Source organism: Ammospiza caudacuta, chromosome 20, assembly GCF_027887145.1.
Source record: "Ammospiza caudacuta isolate bAmmCau1 chromosome 20, bAmmCau1.pri, whole genome shotgun sequence".
NCBI classification, from domain to species: Eukaryota; Metazoa; Chordata; class Aves; order Passeriformes; family Passerellidae; genus Ammospiza; species Ammospiza caudacuta.
The window spans coordinates 8,594,560-8,616,538 of record NC_080612.1 but is presented as its reverse complement, the minus strand read 5'-3'; the positions used below and the strand labels follow the sequence as shown (position 1 = coordinate 8,616,538).

Here is a 21,979-nt window from a genome sequence, read left to right as displayed (position 1 = left end):
CCCGAGCCAGGGGAAAGGTGGGGGGAAACAGCCTGCACAGCCCACTCAGGTCATGGCCAGCAGATAACAGGACCCCAGTATGGCTCAGGCTGCTGTGGACCCCCCAACCCCTCACCCTGCTGGTGAAGCAGGTGTCGTTCTACCCCCCCTCCCCAAGGATCTGGGAACACAGCAGCAAGTGCCTGGGGAGCCAGTGATGCTGGCGGGTCCACAGGTTGTCCAGAACAACTGGTTTTTCTAGATCCAAGAGACTATAAAAATGCAGTGACCTATTTAGGGAACCCCGCGGTGCTGCAAAACAGATGCTTCCCCTCCCAGCCCGGCTCCCGGCCCTTGCCCTGGCCAGCCATATGTGCCTGCCAGGGGCATGCAAAATGCCACTGGCACCAGAGCTCTGTCTTCCTTCTGCACAGAAAACCCTGGGCAACACAGAGAATTTCCTTGGATGTGGGATTTGCTGGTGCCTGGGGAACCCTCTGCCAGGGAGAGCTGCTGGGGGCAACCCAACCCGTTTCTGACAAAGCCAGATGGGATCATGTGTACAGGAACAGCTGGTCAGTTTGCTGGAAAACACAGGGTGTTTAGCTCTGGGGATGCAGCAGGAGAGTGGCCCCAGTGGGTGGCTGAGGGTGGCAGAGCTGTGTGGCACTGGGGACCCCGTGCTGTCCCACAGCTCAGCGGTTCCAACCGGCACCAGCCCATCACCACCTGCCCAGTGTGATAAGGAAGAAGGAGCTGCACAGGCTGTGACTGGCTGTTCACCCGCCTGTGCTGTGCTGGGCAGAGCTACAGCCACACAGTGTGTCCCCTTCACCACCCCAGCTGGAAAACCCTCCTGAAAGCTCAGACAGGCTCTGCTGCCCTTCCAGATCACTCGACCCCATCCCTGCTGTCTGGATGGCTGCGGCTCCCCGCACTTGGTGCCACGTGCCTGGGACAAAGGACAGTGTGACAAAAGCAGGCGGCTGTGCTCACTGCCGCCGTCCTCCGCCCTGCAAGGGCTGCATCTCCTCCACCACTGCATGCCCAGCACAGGGCTCCTTGCTCAGCTGCCAGCCTGCTCTGCCATGCCCTGTGTGTCCTGCTCTGTTGCTGCTGCTGTGGGGCTGTGTCCTGGGCACAGGCTGTGGGCTGGAAATCACAGCCAGCTTTGCCACTGCGAGGGAGTGGGGCTTGTGACACCCAGACAGGTGTGTCCCAAGAGCGGTTCACAGCCTGATGGTAGGTGAGCCAGGACCACACGACTCAGCCAGGATGGCAGCAGGGGTTTGGAGAGAGTCCCCTTGGGCAGGGGACTGTCCCTGTCATCTCTCTGAGCTTCCCAATCAGAAATTGAGCACTGCCTGAAAAGTGCTTTTGGAAAGAGCTTGTGGATGCCTCTCTCTGGGTTCCCTGTTCCCAAAGCCCCACTCCAGCTTCCCTGGGCCCAGTTGCTCCCACACCCTATAGGAAGGGAGGTTGTCCCAGCACTGACATGGCAGGGCTTATCCTGAAACCATCTGTCCCAGGATTCTCACTGTATGTGACCAGCCCCAGTGTGACGTCCCAAAGCTGGACACCAGTAGTAACAAAGACTGTGCCACTCTCGCTGCTGGGTGTGCTGGGAGATGCTCATTGTTAACCTGGGCTGTTTCCTGGGCAGAGCAGCCACTGTTCCACAGTCAGTCCCGCAGTCAGCCCTCGCTGGGGACAGGTGCTGCGGGAGAAGCTGCAGAACGGCTCCTCAGGCAGCTCTGCCACGGCCGGCTTTGTATTCCCTGCACTGGGGCCAGCAGGCACCCATCACCCTGCTCCAGCCGGCAGCCTGGAGCCCTCCCTGTGTGGATCCAGTGCTGTTCCTGATGGGATTCCTCCCAAAAGGAGACCCCCACGAGTGCGTGTGTGCATTGTGCGCTGCACGGGGCTGCGTGTGTGCACAGTGCGAGCTCACAACGTGTGAGTGTGTGTGAGGATCGGGGGTGTATGCGTGCGGGGAGTGTCACCGTGTCACACCCGGGGGTGTGCACACACCGCGTGTGTGACTGCGGGGGGCGGTGTGCGGGGTCACCCCGCTTCATGGGTGTGCGGGGGCTATTGCGCCGGTACCGGCTGCGGGCGCCGCTCCGCACGGTGTTACAGCCGGGTTGCGGGTTCAGCGCGGTTCTCGGGTGGGCAGGTCCGCTCCTCCGCCCCGCTCCGTTCCCCTCGGTGCCGAGCGGAGCCGCGCCCGGCGCGGCGGGCGGCGCGCGCAGAGCCGGCAGTGCCCGCCCCGGTGCGGGGCCGCCCCGCCCCGCCGCGCCCCGCCCCGCGCCGCCGCCGGGGCCCGGCACCGCCGCCGCCGCCACCGGGCCCCGCTCCGCCGCCGCCGCCGGGTGAGTACCCGCCGCCATCCCACCGGCACCGGCTGCCGCCCGCCCGCACCGCCGCCGGGGCACCGGCACGCACCCGCACCGCCCGCCGCGCCGGCCGGGCCGCGGCTGCATCGCCCCCCCCGGCGGGCCGGGCCGGGCCGGGCCGGGCCGAGCCGTGCCCGTGTCCCCGCCGCGTTGCACGGCCGCTGTAGGTGGGTGGGTGGGTGGGTGGGTGTGTGCGGACCCCCTCGGTGCCGCCCCCCGGTTGCGGGGTGCGGGCGGGCGCATGGCCCGCTCTTGTCTCGCAGCGCCCGGTGTCACTCGTGTGCGTGTTTGCATGTGTGTGTGTCACCTTGTGCGGGGTGCGTTCTGCGTGCGGTGTCCCCGCATGTCCCTCCCGCAGGATGCCCCGTGTCAGGTGCTCCGTGTTGGGTGCCCCAGCAGCCGCTGCAGGGCTCCCGGGGAATGCTCCCAGGGAGAACCCGCTGGCCTGGGCCTTTCCCACACCACCGGGAATTGCATTCAAAGCCATTAGCCCGGCTCGACGCTAACCACATCGGTGCCACTGGCACCTGAGCCACCTTTTAGAGTGACAGGGAGGGGTGGGTGGCACTCAGCGAGCTGCTCTGCTGGGGTGGTGGTGGTGGCTCGCAGGGCTGTGGCCAGCCCAGTGCCTGTTAATTTTCCCAGAGAGGAATATGTGGAGCATCGGGCGAGGGCTGGGACGCGCGTCCCTAAAATTGTGTGGTTTCCAGCCGGCCTGTGAGATGCAAATTGTCTGGTCAGCGAGTGCCAGAGCTAAACTTAGGGCAATTACAGGAGAGTGTGGGCACATGGCAGTGTATTCCTACACCCCAAGGCTGGCCCTGGCGCTGGGGGACCTCTGCCCACTGCCCCATTCCAGCTCCCATCGGGATCTGGGTGTTCCCACAGCACCTGCACCAGCCCTGGACTTTGCCCCTGACGAGCTGTGGCTCGGCCCTTCACCTTTGCTGTGGGCTGGGCCATGCAGGGCAACAGGCTGTGAATTTGGGGCCAGATAAGGGTGATGATGAGGGAGCTGTGTGCCCTGTGCTAACGGGGCTGCAACCCACCTGACCCCTCCAGCTGGTCATGGAACCATGTCCCACCTGGCAGGCCTGCCAAGATCCTGCCCCATTACCTCTAGGTCTATCCTGTAAGACCTCTTGAGCTGTGTCATTCCCAGCTTTGGGGCGAGGCAGGTGCTTGAACCCCATGCACCCTCCTGGCCTGGGGTGACCCCTCATAACCAGTCTGGTCCCCCTTTGCTGTTGGACATGGGGTTCCTGCAGCAGGGCCTGAAATCCTGCTCTGGGGAGAGCCTGGTGGCACATCCTGGCTGTGAGTCAGGTAGATCCGGGATTGTTTTCCTCTCGACACATTCCAGCATTGTCCTTAAGTGAAGGCACTGCAGAAGGATTTGGAAACCCCCTAAATTTCCTTGTTCTGTGGAAAACTTGTGTTCAGCAAGGAGCCATCACGCAGGTCAGCTCCCACTTGCCCTGCATAGGAGCTGGCCTGGCTGCTCGGAATCGCTGCCAGCAGCTCCTGTTCCCTGGCATGGAATCATCCCTTCCTGGCTGGGCACAGCCAGGCCATGAGCTGCCCCAACACGGTGTGCCCGAGGAGGGCATAGCCACCAGCTCGTGTGCCAAAGTGGTGTGGGAGCAGAGCCCCACTGCCAGCATCGGGGAGCAGAGCAGGGAGGGCAGGCGAGCGTGGAACTCGCCGTGCAGGTCCCTGTGCGGGAGCGTGTCGGACGAGATTGCGTCTCGAGGAGGGAAGGAGTGGCTGGGAGTTTCAGTGAACGCCTTCCTCCCTGCCTGCACCTCCCCGGCGCCCTGGCAGGGACACAGGGGCTGCTGGCTCTGCTGGGGGGACATGGGGGAAGGTGCATCCAGCACCTGCTTGGGGGCTCAGGGAGGGTTTTGGCTTGGGGAGCCATCTGGCCCTTGCAAGGTGATGTCCTCATCTTTGCCAGCCCAGTGTCACAGCAGCATCCTCGCGTGCGATCCCAGAGCGCCGGCGGGTGCCTCTCCCTTCCCTGTCAGGGCTCATGCTCACGCCTGGCCGAGGGGAGTCCCGGAGCAAGCCCGGGCTGAGCCAGGGAAGGCGCCTTGGGTCTGAATCAGAAATTCAGGAGCCGCTCGGCTCAGCAGCCTCCTCCTGCTCACGGCATTGGGCTGCACCCATCCGTGGCGGGAGGCTGCTTGGGGAAAAGGGAGCAAACCACAACGGCACAACACACGGGCTGGGGACATCAGTGCAGGGCGGAGGCTGCGGTGCTTTCCCCAGCCCACAGAGTCCTGTGTGCCTGCCCCACTGCTGCCTATTGTGGCCCTGAGTGGGGCACACGTGGCTGCGGCAGTGGCCGCCAGTGCTGCCTGATTAGCGATGCGGCTGGGAACGCTGTTCCCCCTTTTTGTTGAGCGTACAAAGGCTGGGAGGCAGCCTGTGTGCCGGGAGAGAAACCACCGAGGACAAAGAGCGCGCTGGCCGCCCGGCTCCTGGCGCCCTGGCTCCAACCAGCACCTGCCTGGCGAGTGGCTCTGCTCCCAGGGGACCCCCAGGAAGGATCCCTGCAGCCCCCTCCCTGCCCCAGGTGAGCACTGGGTGCTGCCAGGGGTGCAGCCCTTTTGTGCAGCTTCAGGGATGCCCAGGAAGTGTGGTAGCAGTGGCACATGGCACACAGCGGGGACAGGAGCAGGTGCAGGTTCTCTCCCTGCCATTGTCTGTGCTGAGGTCCTGGCACAAGGGAGCAGGCCCCAGGATGGCATGGCCATGGTGCCCTTTGTGGCAGCACCTGCTGTGGATCATGAGAAGGAGCTGTGCTGTCCTCTGGTTTGGGTCAGTGATCACCCCACAGCCAGCAGTTCTGGGAGAGGAGAAAGGAAGTGGGGTGTTTTCATGTGTTTTGGGGCCCTGCCCTGCCCAGGTCCTGCCATGGGTCTGGGTAAAGCTCCAGTTGCTGCAGGGAGGGCAGAGCAGCCAGAGCCCTGGGGCTGGGTGGTGTGAGCGCAACTGTGGCAGCCCTTCTGGCCATGGCCAGGAGCCTTGCAAGCCTGACCTTGTCCCTCAGGCTGCTTCCCCTCACTGCCCCAGAGGTATCACACACCCAGGGCCAGCGCTGTGCCATGGCTTGCAGGGCTGTGTCCTCACCTGCCCTGTGGCCAGGCCTCTCCCGGGCACGTGTGCTCCTGTCCCAGCCCCGAGGGGCAGCAAGGTTCAGGGAGTTCCCTGCCATCCCTGGATGGCTTTGTCAAGAGGAAAACGGGTTTCCCTTGTCCCACTGGGTGTGTTCAAGGGCAGTGCAGACCATGTGTCCTTGCAGGGACATGGTCCAGGCAGTGATGGTGATGCAGTGCTGATGCTGTGCTGGAGCCAAGGTGCAGCTTGGCACAGCACAGCACATCCATGCACCCCAGGCAGAGCTGCACTGCCCATCCCTGTGGCTGCCCAAACCTCATCCCCACACCCGTCGGAGAGCTCTAAAGCAGATGCTTCAAACGTGGGGAGCTTTCCTGTTGTCCTTTGTGCTGAGGTTAAGTTCCTGTGCAGTTTCCTGCCCTGTTATATATAGCTGTCAGCCCGTCCTGCAGGCACTGCCAGCCGCCTGCTCCACTTTGGAGTTGTTTATCCACAGCCCAAGCGCTCGATGGAAGCTGAGGGGGGGCCACCAGTTACCCCAGGGGCAGAGGGGAGCCGCAGCCCCCCGTGCAGGGTGAGGCTGTGGGTGCCCCCAGGCACTGGCTGTCCCCAGGCACTGGGTGCACACGGGATTTTCCAGGAGTTTTCTGCCCAGCCACGGTTTTCCCACTGGCACTGGGTGCTCCCCCCGCTCTGCGCGGGATGCCCAAATGAAAGAGCCTCTGTTCCTGGAGGTCACCGGCAGCGTCACGAGCCTCTGCGTCGTCCTGGCTAAAATTAGACACTTATCAGTGTTGGGAGGGATGTGATTTTACAGGTTCCTGTTTATTAGAGCAACCTTCGCTCCAGGCCGTGTTTCCGGCTCCTCCCTGGTGGGGATTCTGCCCACGGCAGCCCCTGTGGTTTGCGGTGGCCAGAGCCAGGATGAGCGGCAGAAAGGCCTCTGTTTCCTCAACAAGGGGCTTTTGAACAGCAGGCAGGACGTTGGTGGCTGGATGGGATGGGGGTTTTGCCCTGGAGAATGTCCCTGCCGGCAGTAACTGCTGCAAAAGCCACCAGGATATTTTCTTCCCTGCCCACCCATGCTGCTCCAAAACGGTTCCTGAGCTGCTGAGGGTCTTGCCTGCAGTCAGCCCTAGTGCCAGGCACTTCCAGGCTTCTGGGCTTCTTTTGGGGTGACTCTGGGGGTACAGGGTCATCCCTGGGGCTTGATGCCCAGCTGGGGTGAGGACACATCAACTGGGGCAGTCTCAGCCCTGTGGTGCTGCAATCCCCAGGGAGGGTGGGAATGCTGGAACATGGCTCAGGGGCTGGGGGTGGCAGCTGGCACAACCAGTGGGGTGGATGGAGGGGTGGTGGGTGGGTGTTGGCTGTGCTGCTCTCTGATGGCACCTTCCTGTCTGTCCTTCTGCACAGGCGGCTGTGCCGTGACCGGCGCCCCAGCCCAGTGCCCTGCTGTGGGGGGCAGGAGTGCCCCAGGCCTCTATCCATCATGTTCAACCTGATGAAGAAGGACAAAGAGAAGGATGGGGCCCGGAAGGAGAAGAAGAAGGAGAAAAAGGAGCGAATGTCAGCAGCTGAACTCAAGAGCCTGGAGGAGATGAGCATGCGCCGGGGCTTCTTTAACCTCAACCGTGCCTCCAAGCGGGACTCCAAGACCCGCCTGGAGATCTCCAACCCCATCCCCATTAAAGTGGCCAGTGGCTCTGAGCTGCACCTCACAGATATTGACTCTGACAGCAACCGGGGCAGCGTCATCTTGGACTCAGGCCACCTGAGCACGGCCAGCTCCAGCGACGATCTCAAGGCGGACGACACCAACTTCAAGGGCTCGGTGCTGCAGCGGGCAGCCAAGTTCGGCTCCTTGGCCAAGCAGAACTCCCAGGTGATTGTCAAACGCTTCTCCTTCTCCCAGAAAAGCCGGGATGAGAGCACCTCAGAGACCTCCACGCCCTCTGAGCACTCAGCAGCCCCCTCCCCTCAGGTGGAGGTGCGCATGCTGGACACCCCACTGGACAAGCAGGGGGCTCCCCCCGGACAGCCCTGCACCCCTCCTGCCGCCTCCCTGCGTGCCAGGGTGCCGGAGCTCATTGGTAAGAAGTTCCCCGCCGAGCTTCGGCTGCCCGCCCTGGTGCCCCCGCAGCCCCCCACGCCACGGCAGCTGGAGCTGCAGAGGCGCAACACGGGCGATTTCGGCTTCTCCCTGCGCCGCACCACCATGCTGGACCGCGGCCCCGACGGGCAGGTGTACCGGCGCGTCGTGCACTTCGCCGAGCCCGGAGCCGGCACCAAGGACTTGGCCTTGGGCTTGGTGCCGGGAGACCGGCTGGTGGAGATCAACGGGAGGAACGTGGAGAGCAAATCCCGGGATGAGATCGTGGAGATGATCCGGCAGTCGGGGGACACGGTGCAGCTGAAGGTGCAGCCCATCCTGGAGCTGAGCGAGCTGAGCCGCTGCTGGCTGCGGGGCGGCCAGGGGACACGCCGTGCTGCCTGGGATGTGAGTAACGCTGTCCCCGCCGTGGGCACTGCCGGGCCTGGGTTCTGCCAGCGCCAGCGTCCTCGTGGGGGTGTTTGGGTTGGCAGGGGCTGTGGGAAACAGCGGGTGCTGGGGCTGCTCCAGCCAGGATGCACAGGGAGGAGTGGGAGGCTGTGGCTGGGATGCAGCAGTGATGCATCAGGTCTTGCAAATCATCACCGGTGGGTTTTGTCCCCCAAAGCGCTCAGGGTGCTGTTGGGTTGGGTTTTCCTCCTGCTAGAGGAGAGCCCAGCTCTGCATTGCCTGCGGGAAGTATGTCCTCATCTCTTTGCTGACTGAGCATAGTTCAGCTGAGAAGGGAGCTTTGCTCCTCACTGCCAGGAAATTCCAAAGGCTACTTTGCAGAAGGACACTGCTTGCTCCACTGCCCACGCTGGCGTTCCCCCACAGGGATCCTCCCCGGGGACTGGGGCAGGCACACAGCGTGCCAGGGGCCGGGAGCTGCTGCTGGCGTGCACAGCCCTGCGTATGCAGCTACTGCTGCTGCTGCTACTGCTGCTGCTGCTGTATAAATAGAAACTTAATGGCTGGGTGACCCACATCCCTCACGCCTGCTGCCCGGCACTGCTGACCCTGCCGCAGGCTAACCAGCGTCCTGGCCAGCTGGCACCCCAGCACAGCCCCCCAAATGCAGCATCCTGCAGGGCTGAACCCCCTCTGTGGTGCCAGGGGTGCAGCAGAGTGGTGTTGCTTACCATATAACTGGACTTGTTTAGTGTATTTTTAAGCCTTCCTTGGGGCAGGAGGGTGCCTGTGCCTGCAGAGCAGGTTGGCTGCACTGGGGAGAGCCACACTGTGCCCTGTGCCTGCGGGTTGGTGGCCAGGATGGAGTGAGGGTGACCACGGGGCTCCATGTGCTGCTCCTCAAGCAGATGCTGGCACTGCGGGGTGGAGTCTGTGCCAAGCCAGAGCGGTGCCTTTCCCACAGCTCCTCCTGGAGCCCTGCAGGTGTCACCGGGCACTGCTGCTTGGATAACCTTGGGTGGGATAACCCTGTGTGGGCACCTGGATAACCCCTGGCGAGATAGCCATGTGTGGGCACCTGGATAACCCCTGGTGGGATAGCCCTGTGTGGGCACAGGGCACAGCGGTGCCTTGGCACGGAGGCAGGTGTGTGTTGGATGTCACACACAGAGGACCAGCAAGGTGCTTGTGCCTTCCAGGAGTGCCAAGCTGGGCTGGGAAGGGGGAGAGGAGACACTGATGCCCTTGGGGCTGCATGGGAGAGGCTGCAACGTGCAGCCTTGTGCTGGAACATGGTGTGGTTTGACGGCATCAGCTGGTGGGAGCTGGTCAGAGGGCTGGCAGGGACTGTGCTGTGAAGTGCCCTCACAGCACTGGCACAGGATGCCTCCTCCTCCTCCTCATGGTGCACCACAGTGACACACTGTGGCTTTGCTGGGAGCCCAGATTGGGGCGTTGGGTGCAGCTGGGGGTCCCTCACACAAGGTGCTGGCACACAGGGAGGCCCGGCTCTCCCCCAGGCCCCTCTAAGCTCCCTGGAATGTTTCTGGTCCTAATTTAAATAAAAATGATCCTTTTTGAAACAGGAAATTATAGACATATTTTGGGCTGTTGCTCTGGAAGCCCCTCCCTGGCTGGAGAGGGATGGTGCTGGGCTCTCTGTGCCCTATGGGGGGTTTAACCCCCTCACAGGGTCTGTGCTGGGTCACCCTTGTCCCCACGGACCCGGCTGGGCAGTGCCAGCACCCGCTGCCTCTTGGGGGGCTGTCAGTGCTGTGGGGTGACAGGGGACAGCTGGTGGCACAGCATGGCTGGGCATTGGGGCTGGTGTGAAACCCCCTCCGTGTCCCAGCCTTGCTCCCAGTGTGGGGCAGCTGGGCTGGCTCAGCTCCACACTTTGTATTTATTTATTTACTGACTGAATTCCTCAGGCAGGGCCCAGGCGTGCGCCGGTCCAGCAGAAATATTCCAGAAATATTCCAGAAACGCCTCTGACCACTCCAATGCTTCAGCAGGGCCACAGGCATCCAGTGGCTGTGCTGGCTGACCTTGTGTGCCACTGTCCACGGGCACACAGGTCCCTGCAGGACACTGTGCCCAGGGTGCCATGGCATGGCTGGGTTCCCCATGTCCCACCAGGGTGGGAGTGTGGGACTCTGGTCATGTCAGGGGCATTTTTATCATTTTTCTGTGCTTGGCAAGTTCTTTATTTGGCTCTTTTTCTGCTCTCACTGAGGGTTTGGTGCTGCTGTGGTGTCTCAGTGTGTTGGGGTCTTGGGAGGGGGCTTGTATCCAGTGGGCTCAGCCATGGGCCAGTGTGTGTGTGCTGAATTTCCTGGCTTAGGAATGAGAGAAAAATGCTGGCCAGGCAGAAATGCTGCTGTCACCAAACAGCTGGGCTGGGTGGAGGTGGCTGCATGCCTGTGCTACCTGGGAACACCCGTGTCACTGCAGGTACTCTCTGCTGTGTTATGCCAGCCCTGCCAAGGGTGTTTGATGTGGCCTGTTCCTCGTGCAGTGGGGTGTGCCAGGCTGTGCCCCTGCTTCCTCTGGGAATGTTTATTTGCTCAGGGTGCATCTGTCTCACCTTGGTTGGGCAGGGACCTGCTCAGCTGCCAGCTGGGGTCCCAGTGTGCCATGCCTGTGTCACCGCTGCTCCTCCATGCCCCTGACCCTCATCCCCTTGTCCACACTGTTTCCAGGGACACCTTGAACTTCCAGAGGCAGCTTTGCCATGAAAACACCTTTACCATGTGTTGCTGGGGTGGTATCTGTCCCCAAGAACATTTTGGGGGGATCTGGTGTTCATGGCGAAGCCAGAGGAGGAGCGAGAAGCGTCCGGGTTGCACCGCCTGGCACCACAGCAGGCACCCAGGGGTGTGGATTGTGCAAGCCCATCCTGTGAGGCACAGAGCCCTGCCTGGCCCCCCCAGCTCCACAGCTGCACTGGGCCCGGGGGTGTCTGTCTGTCTGTGCGGGCGGACGGTGCAGGGAGGCCGGGCAGTTCCTGGAGCCCACATCACTTCCTCTGGCAGCGGTGACGGTGACGGTGCTGCTGGTGCCGAGGCCCCAGTGTCCCCCCCGGCTCTCCCTCCGGCTGCTGCTGCTCCTGCCGGCGGGGCCCTCGCATTCCTGGGCTATTTTTAGGGTGGCCCTATCAGCCCAGCTGTCCCCGCTGCCGGCTGCCGCCCCTCCGGTGCCTCTCCCGTGCGGTGCCGCGCTCGCCCCGGCCGAAACCCTTCTCCTGCTCCCTCCGGTAAGGTGGGGACCCCAGCGTGGCCAGCACGGCTTGGGGGAGCACGAGGGGGGTACCTGGGAGACGGTTCTGGTGCTGGGATCGGGGATTGAGAGGCTGAACCCACCCCTGCGGTGTTTTGGGGTTGTTTGTTGTGGGGACCCCGTGGCCGGTGCTTTCTGGAGAGCTTTGTGGCAGTGCCAGGCTGCTTGGAGGTGGGAGCGCTGTGGGCAGAGGGTTTGGGGGTTCTAACCCACAGGTGGGTTTGTCTCCAGACCCCCATGCTGGGATTTCACACCATGGTGACACTTTGGGGGGGACAGGGATGTTTTCCCACACTGCTGGGTTGCTTTGGTGCTCCCCTGTGCCATGCCTGGCCCTGAGAGGGGGCTTCTCCCCAGTGGCCCCAGGCACAACCTGGGGTTGGACAGTGGGTGCCATCCAGGGCAGCAGGTCCCACTAGAGCTGCCTGGACTCTGGCACGGGGTCAGGCTCAGAATAAACCCAGGCTGTCAGGGCAAGCAAGGAGCTGGGGCAGAAAATATCCCTTCCCTCACCCTGGCATTTGCTTACCACAGCGGGCTGGCCCCCTCAGGGGAATGGGGCCACGGTCCTACAGCCTGACTAAAGGGGTTTTTTTTACACAGTGAGTTTTGCTGGGTCTCAGACTGGTCACCTGTCTGTCCCCAGAGCGCCCTGTGGGCACTCTTTGTTTGCTGAGCAGGTCCAGGTGGGCTCAGGCCCCCATTCCTGAGGATCCCAGCTGGGGAAGGGCACGTGCCTGTACCCTGGGCTGTGGTTTGGCATTCTGTGTGCTGTCCCAGTCAGTCTCACCTCTCCCTCTCTCCCCAGCCAGGGCTGCAGCTCCATGAGACATCACCATGGCGTTCTCATCCCGGTTTGCGTTCTGGGAGCAGAAGGGAAGTCTCTCTTGCATGTTTGCCTGTACCCCACGTTTGGGTCACGCTGCTGACCAGCTGCCCCCAGTTCACCCAGTGCTGGCACCGTGTTTGGAGCAGCACTCACTCCCAGCCTCACTGTGCTGCTGTGACAGGGGCTGTGCTGGGCAGCTGGGAGCTTGGCCAGGGCTGGTGTCACCAGCACAGCCATGCATGTGATCACTAACACCATCACTAACGGCTTTGTGAGTGTCTGGTGCCGCCCCTAACACAGTGTGAGCCACCCCAGTGCCACCTGCCACCCAGGAGCAGCTCTGTGGTGGCATTCAGGGTGTGCTGCCCACAGGATGCACCACTGCAGTGTCACAGCCAGTCATGGCACTCAGAGGCTCAGCCCAGGGCAGGGTTTGGCTGCTCACCCCCCCCAGAGGCCCCTGGTTGCCACAGGTCAGCAGGGATCTGGCATGTCCCACGTGCAGCGGAGATTAGCTGGTGACACTTAAAACGTGCTGTGACACCGGCTGGGGGTGACATGTACAGTGACAGAATCCTGCAGGAGGGGTGGTGGCACTCTGAACCACCTCCCTCACTGGCTGCTCATGGTGAGAGGGCCCAGGCCAGGTGGGCAGAGCACCTCTCCCACCTTTGGGGTTTGCATCTCTGTGCTTCACCCCCTTTTTTTGGCTGATGGGAAGCCTGGGAGGACACGCTGCAGTCCCTGCAGTGGGCTGCAAATTTGGGCTGGCATGGGGTGATGGTCCCAGGAGGTTTTCCTGCAGCAAGGCCCCACAGTGGGCTGAAACGTGCTCCTCTTGTTTGTCTGACCCTCAGGTCAAGGACGAGGACAAATCTTTAGCTGTGAAAAGACCCGTGAAGGAGGACGGGGCTGTAAGTGTCACAGGGCACGGGCAGGGTGGAGCTTTTGGGGATGGGGCTTGTCCTTGGTGGGAACAGCCCCTGTGACAGGGCCTGGGGACACCATGTAGGGTCATGGGCTTAGTGGTGCCCTGAGCACTGAGTTTTGCCCCCATGCTGGCTGCCTGAGGGCTGAATGGTCACTGTTTGTGGGGCAGGGAGGTCACCACTGCTCCCTGCCCTGGGATCCACTGTGGGGCTGTAGGCTGGTGGGGAAGGGTGCTGTGGTGATTATTGCAATACCCAGTGCTGGGGTCTGGCCAGGAGCTGTGCTCCATGGCAGGGCAGAGCCCCAAACAGCAGTGGAGGCTGGCCCTCCACTCACACCCCTCTCATTGTGGCTGCAGTCAGAGAGCCCGAAGGATGCAGCATCTGCACCCCCCAAAGCTGAGCCCCCGAAGGCTGAACCCCCCAAACCTGAGCCTGTGAAGAGCCCCGAGCCCGCGAAGAGCCCCGAGCCACCTCCTGGCAGAGGGAAGAGCCCGGAGCCGGTGCTGAACGGGGCGGCAGAGAACGGGCTGGAGGGCGCAGCCCCCGAGGCACAGGGGGATGACGGCCAGGGGCTCTCCCGCCGCAAGGTGGTGCGGGTGGTGCGCAAGGTGGTGCGCAAAGTCCTGCCCGGGGAGGACGCTGGCACTGCCAAGGAGCCAGGCCGGGATGCCAAGTCTCCTGAGCCGGTGCCACCCCCGAGGAAGGAGGAAGGAGGGCGTGCCGCCGTCCCAGCTCCCCCAGCCCCGCCACCTCCCCCCGCCGTGCTGCCCGCAGCCCCTGCCAAGCTGGAGCCCAAGGATGAGATCTCAGAGGGGCTCAAAACCCTCATGGCCAAGGGCAAAACCAAGGAGCACCGGCCGCGGCTCCGGCCGGGGGACAGGCAGGAGAAGCCCCGTGAGCCTGCTGGTGGGGACACAAAGCTGTCCCCGTCCCCGGGCGCTGAAGCCAAGCCAGAGCCACCAGTGCAGCTTTCAGGAGGGAAAGCGGAGCCGGCAAAGGCATCTGCTCAGAAACCCACAGCCCTGGAGAGGCACAAGGTACCGGTGTGTGCACAACAGGGGATGCTCTGACCCCCAGTGCAGCATGGTGTGAGCTCACCTGCATGGTTTGCAGTGGTTTTCAGATGTGCGGTGTGGGTGGGAGTCACTTTTTGGGGGCAGCTGTGTGTGCTGTGGCCACTCCATCATGCTGCCCCTTGTCTCCCCTCCATTTCATGTGGAGAAGAAGCTGCAGACCAGCGAGAAGCGGCAGACCCCTGTGAAAAATGCCCCGGCTGCCCCCCAGCAGGTGTGTAGGATGGTGACACAGGTCCCTGGACACTGTGGGTACGCACTGGTACCCAGCTGTGCCTTCCCCCTGGGACCCTCCCCAAGCACTGATGGGCTGCAGGGCTGGGAGGGCCTTTGCAATGGCCCTGCTGGTGCCCATGTGCCAGGGCTGTGAGGGCTGTGGGACAGCTGGCCTGGAGCTAATGGTGCTCTGCCTCCAGGCTGCCCCTGGCCCTGCTTCCCCTGCCCCTGCGTCCGTGCTGAGCCCATCTGAGGAGGCGCAGCTCCGGCTGGAGAGGATCTTCACCACTTCTGTAACTCCAGAGGTGTTGGTGCTTGCGTGTCGCCTTCTCAGGGATGGGGAGGCGTGGGCAGCGTGTGGCTGCCCCAGAGGTGCCATGTGCTCTGCACACAGTGACTGTACCCCTGTGTCTGGCTGCCAGCCCCATGGTCCATCTGTGGGTGACACTGGCAGCAGGGAATGGATGACCAGGGCTGTTGGTGGGTTTGGGGATTGTCGCCCAGACTGTGCTGGGGATGGGGAACTGCCTGCATCCCTGCAGGGGCCCAGTTACACTGTGGTGTCTGGGATGGATGATGTCCTGGTGGTGCTGTGTGATCATGGCCATGCTGGGGCCCTGTGGCTTGTCAGGGTGCTGCTTCTGCTCTCTGCCTCTCACCCCTTCTCTTCTTTCTCTCCTCCTTCCTTGCTGCCGTTAGCTGGACCCCGCCGCCTCCGCCTCGGCACCCAGCCAGGTACTGTACCCCCGTCCTCAGGAGCCCTGTGCCTCCACCAGCGACCCCCTGCCATCCTCTGTGTGCCTCTGGGCTGGCGTCTGCGCCCGCGCCTCCTGCTGGAGTGTAAGGCTTCCCCCATCCCACCCTGCTCCGTGGGCTGCCGTGGGGCCAGCCGGGGCTGGGTGCCTCTCCCCACCCCAGCGAGGTCATTCGGGAAGCCAGACGTCCCAGGAGGGTGCCCTCAGTGGAGGTGGCACAGCTGGGGCGGGCAGGGGTGTGGAGCAGGGTGTGAGGGGGCAGAGTGCTGGCATAGGCAGGGTGCATGGCTCGTGCCGGAGCAGCTGTGGCGCGTGGTGCTGGCAGAGCTCAGAGTGGGGTCAGTGCAGTGACCCCCAGCCCCAGGGCTTTGGCAGCACGGCCTCGTGGCCAGCGTCCTTCCACCCCGCTGCCCACAGTGGTGGCTGTGGCACGAGGAGTGCCCACAGGGCTTGGCACAGCGGTGCTTTGCCCCTGCTTGCTCCCCGTCCCCTCTTTCTGTGCTGTGTGCGGGGCAGGGCTGAGCCCTTCTCGCCTTCAGCGCCTCTCTCGGCCTCGCCAGGGTCCAGCGGACGATGCGCCGGCAGCTCCCCTCGGCCCCGTCCCTGCTGCAGCTCAGGTTTGGCTTTGGAGCTCGTCCTGCTGTCCTTGTGCCAGGGACATCCCCGCTGTGCTGGCCACCAGCCTGGCATTTCCCATGGCAGAGTCCTGTGCCACGTCCTGTGACCCTCCATTATGTGCCTCAGTGTGTCCTGTGTCCCTACAGCATGTCCCTGCAGCATGTCCCATGTCCCCATAGCATGTCTGGTGTCCCTGCATCCTGACATGTGGGTGCCTGCTCTCAGGGCTGTGGTTTGGGAGCTTGGCCCCTCCAGGCTCGCCCAAGGTGGCCGTAGTGAATGTTCCTGTGGGTCACTGTGTCTTTATGTCTGCCCCAAGCTGTGGTAGGGCCCTGGTGGTCTCTGCAGCCCTGCACCCACTGGGGTCCCCAGCAGGCAAACTGGGGACATGTGCTGGGAGGGTTTGTGGCTGGTGGAGGTGGCCTGGCTGTACAGCACATGCCCCTGTGGCCAGCCAGCCCTGCTCCCTCCAGCCCCAGGGATGAGGGGAGGGGGTGAGGCAGTGCAGGGGACAGGTCACCACAGCCACTCCACATCTGCTGTCCCACAGGCCAAGACAGAGGAGCAGATAGCAGCTGAGGAGGCCTGGTACGAGACCGAGAAGGTGTGGCTGGTGCACAGGGATGGCTTCTCCTTGGGTGAGCATTGCTGGGACACAGCACCCCGTCCTTCCTGTGGCACAGTGAGCCCCCCTGACCCCCCTGCAGTGTCCCTGGGGGATGCCAGCCCGGCCCCTCTGAGTGCCCCGTGCCCCTCACAGGCAGCCAGCTGCGGCCGGAGGCGGGCAGTCCCCTGCCCGAGGGCAAAGTGAAGGTGAAACTGGACCACGATGGAGCCGTCCTGGAGGTGGAGGAGGACGATGTGGAGAAGGTAGGGCTGCGGGGCGGGGGCCGGTGGGGCCGATCCCCATTCCCCGCCTGACCCGCCCCATCTCAACCTCGCTGCCAGGCAAACCCCCCGTCCTGTGACCGTGTCGAGGACCTCGCCAGCCTCCTCTACCTCAACGAGTCCAGCACGCTGCACACGCTGCGCCAGCGCTACGGCGGCAACCTCCTGCACACCTACGCCGGGCCCACCATGGTCATCATCAACCCGCTGAGCTCCCCCTCCATGTACTCCGAGAAGGTGACGCTGCCCTTGGGGGACATCAGAGGGGACACGCAGCTGGCACCGTGCAGAGGGGGCAGTGGGGGTGGCAGGGTGCTGACCCTTGCCTGTTTCCCCTCCCTGTCCCCACCAGGTGATGCACATGTTCAAGGGGTGCCGCAGGGAGGACACGTCCCCGCACATCTACGCGGTGGCGCAGGCGGCGTACCGCAGCATGCTGATGAGCCGCCAGGACCAGGCCATCGTCCTGCTGGGCGCCAGCGGCAGCGGCAAAACCACCAACTGCCAGCACCTGGTGCAGTACCTCGCCACCATCGCCGGCAGCACCGGCAAGGTGTTCTCTGGTGAGTCCTTCTGTCCTGCCTGCACACGCCGCTTGCTTTGTCACAGCCCCACGCACGCGGCAGTGGCTGGGCACACGCCAAACTGGCTGTCACTGTCACACCGGTGCCTTTGCTGTGCTCCTGGGGGCTGCTGCAGTGCCAGGGAGCAGCAGCACCCGCCCAGCCAGCTCTGGCCCCCTGCCCACTGCACAGCCCCTGCACTGCTCTGCTTCTTTTCCTGCAGTGGAGAAGTGGCAGGCTCTCTACACCATCCTGGAGGCTTTTGGCAATAGCAGCACTGGCATGAACGGCAACGCCACGCGCTTCTCCCAGATCATCTCCCTGGACTTCGACCAGGCTGGGCAGGTGGCGTCTGCCTCTGTACAGGTGAGGGGACCAGGGTGGCCCCCCCAGCAGGGCAACTGGTCCATCCTTGCCAGTGTGGTTCCCCATGGTGTGGGATCCAGCCCATCCTCATGGGAATGTTGTCCAGAGAAGCTGTAACTGCCCCATCCGCTGTGGCAGTGTTCAAGGCCAGGTTGGACAGGGCTTGGAGCAACCTGGGATAGGGGAAAGTGTCCTTGTCCATGGCAGGGTTTTGGAACTCGCTGATCTTTCGGGTCCCTTCCAATCCAAACCATTCCATGATTCTCCTGGTGTTTTGTACACTACAAGCTCTGCTGCAGAAGTACAGCCATGCTCACAGCGCTCAGCAGCCTGGCATCCTGCTCTTGTCCTTTTTCATACCCATCACATGGGATCCTTTGCTGAGTTAGTCCCCAAATCAGTCCCAAAATGCTGTTGTGATAACAGCAGAGCCCTTAAAATCCAGGAGATGTACTCCATGCTCTTCTAGTAACATTCACTGAAGAGAGATGTTCATGGGCTGCGTGGGTGATGTTTGTATTCACATGGTGCCCTGCAGTGAAAGGGAGACTCTCACAACTCCATGAGGACCCTGGGCAGGCAGCAAGGATAAGGCTGGGGTGGGTTGGGGGTCTCAGTGGGAGTGGGGCACTTGGGGACAGTTCCTCACTGTCTCCCCTCTGCCAGACCCTGCTGCTGGAGAAGCTGCGCGTGGCCCGGCACCCAGCCAACGAGGCCACCTTCAATGTCTTCTACTACCTGCTGGCCTGCTCTGACAGCACCCTGAGGTGAGCTGGCGGGGAGAGCATGGCCTCCATCGTGGGGGGGTCCCTGGGACCACCCTCACGGGGCCAATCATGGTGTTTATCCCTGCAGGACTGAGCTTCACTTCAACCACCTGGCAGAGAACAATGTCTTCGGCATCGTGCCCCCCTCCAAGGTTGTTGCCATGGGGGGCTGTAGGGGAAGATGGGGGTTTCTGGCCCATTTCAGTGCAGGGGGAGGCAGAGCTGGGCTCCCAGACCAATGGCTCCTGTTGTTTTCCACAGCCAGAGGAAAAGCAGAAGGCAACCCAGCAGTTCAGCAAGCTCCTGACAGCCATGAAGGTGATGGGCATCTCAGGAGATGAGCAGAAAGCCTTCTGGCTCATCCTGGGGGCCATCTACCATCTGGGAGCTGCTGGGGCAACCAAAGGTAACAAGCTGGGAGCCATTACCGAGAGGAGATTTGGGACTGAGGGATGTGAGGAGTTCCAGAGACACTTTGCAAGTGCAGCCTGCAGTGCAGCCAAGCCCTGGGGGAGAGGGTGGGAGGCTGTGTCAGCTGAGGGACAGTGCCCTGCCACCCTGAATCCTCTGGGGCACCCAGCTTTGTCCCCATGGTTGGGGTGGTCTCATTAACTGGTGGGAATTGAACATGCCCACACCCTGCCAACCTGGGGGAGTGGGGGCCTGGGTGGGGCTGAGGCAGCTGGGGGGTGTCCCCCATTCCCAGTGTAACACCTTTCCCTCCATCCTCCTTGCAGAGCCACTGGCAGATGGAGCTGGTAATGGGAGTGGGGAGGGCTCTGCTCTGGGGGGTGCCACGCAATGCAGATTTGGGGGCTGAAATGGGGGCTTGGGATGCTGCTGGTGTGCTGGGACCAACCCTGACCCTGGCTGGGTCCTGGCAGCCCCAAATTTGCCTGCTGCTCATGAGGAGTCCCATCCCAGTCCTGTCAGCACCACTGGTGGTGTGGGTCAGGGCTGCCCTGGCACACAGCTCTCACCATGGGTGTGAGCCTCCCACAGCACCAGCTTTGCTCTCCATTCCTGGGGATGGCAAATTTGGCTTTGGGGGCTGCTCTTTTTCCCCTGTGGCTTTCTCTTTCTGCCTGTGGTGCTGCACGCTGGTGGGAGAGCTGGGCATGTCACCCCAAAATGGGCACCTGGAGCTGGTGGCTGCACCCAGGGCATTTGCAGCCCTGGGGGAAAAGATGATCTGGGGATGAAGAAGGAGTGACCAGAGGGGTCTGGGTGCACACTGGGGCGCGGGGCTGGCCTGTGGGGTGCTCTTGGGGTGCAGTGCTGGCCCATGGGGTGCTCTCAGGGCACTAGAGGGCAGCAGGGCCCCGCTGCAGCCGCCAGAGCGGGATGCTCAGGCAACTCTGGAGCCTCTCCATGGGAGCCTGCTATGGGAGAGGATCCCAGATCCTGCTGGGGGGGAGCATTGCTGCATCCTGCTTGGGGTGGGCATCCCACCCCCAGTCTGTGCTGCTGCTGCTGCTGAAGCCTCCCCTGTGACTCGTGGATGCTGGGAGTGCTCAGAGCTGAGATACACCAGCCCCACAGTCTCCTTGGATCCAAAAGTGGCTCCCAATGCACTGGGGCAGAGCCGAGCTGCTCCCCAACATTGCCCACGGTGCCCGGGGGCTCAAAGGGAAGGGACCCCCGTGCTGGTCACGGTTTGTCCCCTGGGGAGGGGCAGGCGTGGCATGTGCGGTGGCGTGGTGGCAGGAGGGTGTCCCCCGCCGTGCCATCGTGTGCCGTTGTTTCTAACCCGTGTCTCTGTTCGCATGGTGCATGCTGCCCTTTGCAATGCAGACACCGACGAAGGTAAAGTCCTGTTCTGTTCTCTGTGTGTCTCTGGCTTCCCCCTCCTCTGTGCCACCCTCACCCCGCTTCCCTGTCCCTGTGTGTCACCATTAACCGGCTCCCACTGCCCCCCAGCGTCCGTGTGTCTGCGTCTGTCTGTGTGGCTCTGTCACCCAGCAGGGACATGTCCCCATGTGGGGTGGCTCAGAGCCTCAGAGGTCCCTGGGTAGTGTTGACAGGGGGTCTGTGCTCCACACCAGTGTGGCTCCAGGCTCAGCCTGCAGCAGCACAAAGCCATTCACCCCTATCTCCTGTTAGACCCCAAATATCTCTGTCTCCTCAAACCCCAAAACGGGTGCTCCCATCATCCCTAACCTTCTCTGTGGGTCCCTAAGATCATCCCAGGCCTGTTTGGAAATGCTCCCCATTTTTAGGGGTGCCCTTCCTGGCTCTGAACCCCCTTTCTCCACCCTTCAGCTGGGAGGAAGCAGTTTGCACGGCACGAGTGGGCTCAGAAAGCCGCCTACCTGCTGGGCTGCAGCCTGGAGGAGCTCTCCTCTGCCATCTTCAAGCACCAGCCCAAGGGCACCCTGCAGCGCTCCACCTCCTTCCGCCAGGGCCCCGACGAGTCTCCCCTGGGGGACAGTGGCACAGGTAGGACAAGGTGTGGTGGGGACAGCGGGTGTCCCCAAGGGATGCCGTGTTGGGGACACTCAGGCTTGCTTTGGGCAGGTCCCAAGCTGACGGCGCTGGAGTGCCTGGAGGGCATGGCAGCTGGCTTGTACTCCGAGCTCTTCACACTCCTCATCTCCCTCCTCAACAGGTACGTGCTGGGGGGGCCAGCAGGAGAGTGGGGGTGCCTGCCCGCACCCCCTGACCCCACTGTGTCCCTCTGTGCTCCTCCCAGGGCGCTGAAGTCGAGCCAGCACTCGGTGTGCTCTGTGACGGTGGTGGACACCCCTGGGGCACAGAACCCCAAGCTGGCAGGGCAAAGCCGGGGTGCCACCTTCGAGGAGCTGTGCCACAACTATGCCCAGGAGCGCCTGCAGCAGCTCTTCCACCAGCGCACCTTCGCCCGCGAGCTGGAGCGATACAAGGAGGTACCAGGGACACCAGGGCTGCCATGGCCTCCTCCACTCCTGCCCTCCCATAGCCACATGAACATCTCCTATGTGTCCCCCCTGATTTCTTGTGCAGTGGTCATTTTGGACCAGTCCAACCAAAGCTCAGTGTCCAGGGGCTGCTGGAGCACAGCACAGGAGGGCTGGGCTGGGAGGTGGTGGAGTTAGCACTCTGCATCACTCTAAACCCCATCAAGACCAGCACCCTGATGGGCTCACGCTCCCTCTCACTGCTACTCTGCAGTGTGGGTGCTCACCTGCCTCTGTTCCTCTGTTCCCCCTCACCAGGAGAACATAGAGCTCGCCCTGGCTGATGCTGAGCCCAGCTCCTCTGGCTCCATAGCTGCTGTGGACCAGTCCTCACACCAGGCACTGGTAAGAACCTTCCACTCTTCCTTCCAGCCCCATCATGGCAGCAGATGGGCAGCTTTTTGGCATTTTGGTGGTAGAGGGGAAGGAAAGGGGCTGATGGCCATGAGAGCATGGGTGCAATTGTGTGTGCAGCCCACATCTTTGTGCATCCTGCAGCATGGTGTTCCCTTCTTGTTCTGGGAGCTGCCTGTGCTGTGGGCAGGGGGCCTGGAGATTTCTGGGGTGTTCCAGTTTTCAAAGTGCTCTGGTCCCTGGGATGCTCTGGTCCCCAGGGTGCTCAGGTTCCTAGTGTCCCAGGGTCCCTGGGGTTCTCCATTCCCTGCTGGAGGAGGCTGCTGGCACCATCCCTGTGCTGGGTTTCAGCACTGCATTTCCCACCTCAGTGAGATGTGCTGCCAGTGTCCCATATGGACC

General features: G+C 62.8%; 1 protein-coding gene across 1 annotated transcript in view; it reads left to right on the top strand.

The window, feature by feature from the left end:
* The first annotated feature begins 2,308 nt into the window (after positions 1-2,308).
* Positions 2,309-21,979, top strand: part of MYO18A (myosin XVIIIA) — a 36,432-nt gene continuing 16,761 nt past the window's right edge. The window contains exons 1-17 of the mRNA XM_058817581.1: positions 2,309-2,351; positions 6,915-7,998; positions 15,030-15,065; positions 15,646-15,702; positions 16,254-16,341; positions 16,464-16,573; positions 16,652-16,828; positions 16,944-17,154; positions 17,378-17,520; positions 18,187-18,287; positions 18,376-18,439; positions 18,549-18,693; positions 20,082-20,093; positions 20,550-20,726; positions 20,805-20,895; positions 20,980-21,172; positions 21,482-21,568. Of these exons, the coding sequence (XP_058673564.1) occupies positions 6,991-7,998; positions 15,030-15,065; positions 15,646-15,702; positions 16,254-16,341; positions 16,464-16,573; positions 16,652-16,828; positions 16,944-17,154; positions 17,378-17,520; positions 18,187-18,287; positions 18,376-18,439; positions 18,549-18,693; positions 20,082-20,093; positions 20,550-20,726; positions 20,805-20,895; positions 20,980-21,172; positions 21,482-21,568 (2,700 nt within the window). The 5' untranslated portion in view covers positions 2,309-2,351; positions 6,915-6,990. The remainder of the gene's footprint in view (positions 2,352-6,914; positions 7,999-15,029; positions 15,066-15,645; positions 15,703-16,253; positions 16,342-16,463; positions 16,574-16,651; positions 16,829-16,943; positions 17,155-17,377; positions 17,521-18,186; positions 18,288-18,375; positions 18,440-18,548; positions 18,694-20,081; positions 20,094-20,549; positions 20,727-20,804; positions 20,896-20,979; positions 21,173-21,481; positions 21,569-21,979) is intronic.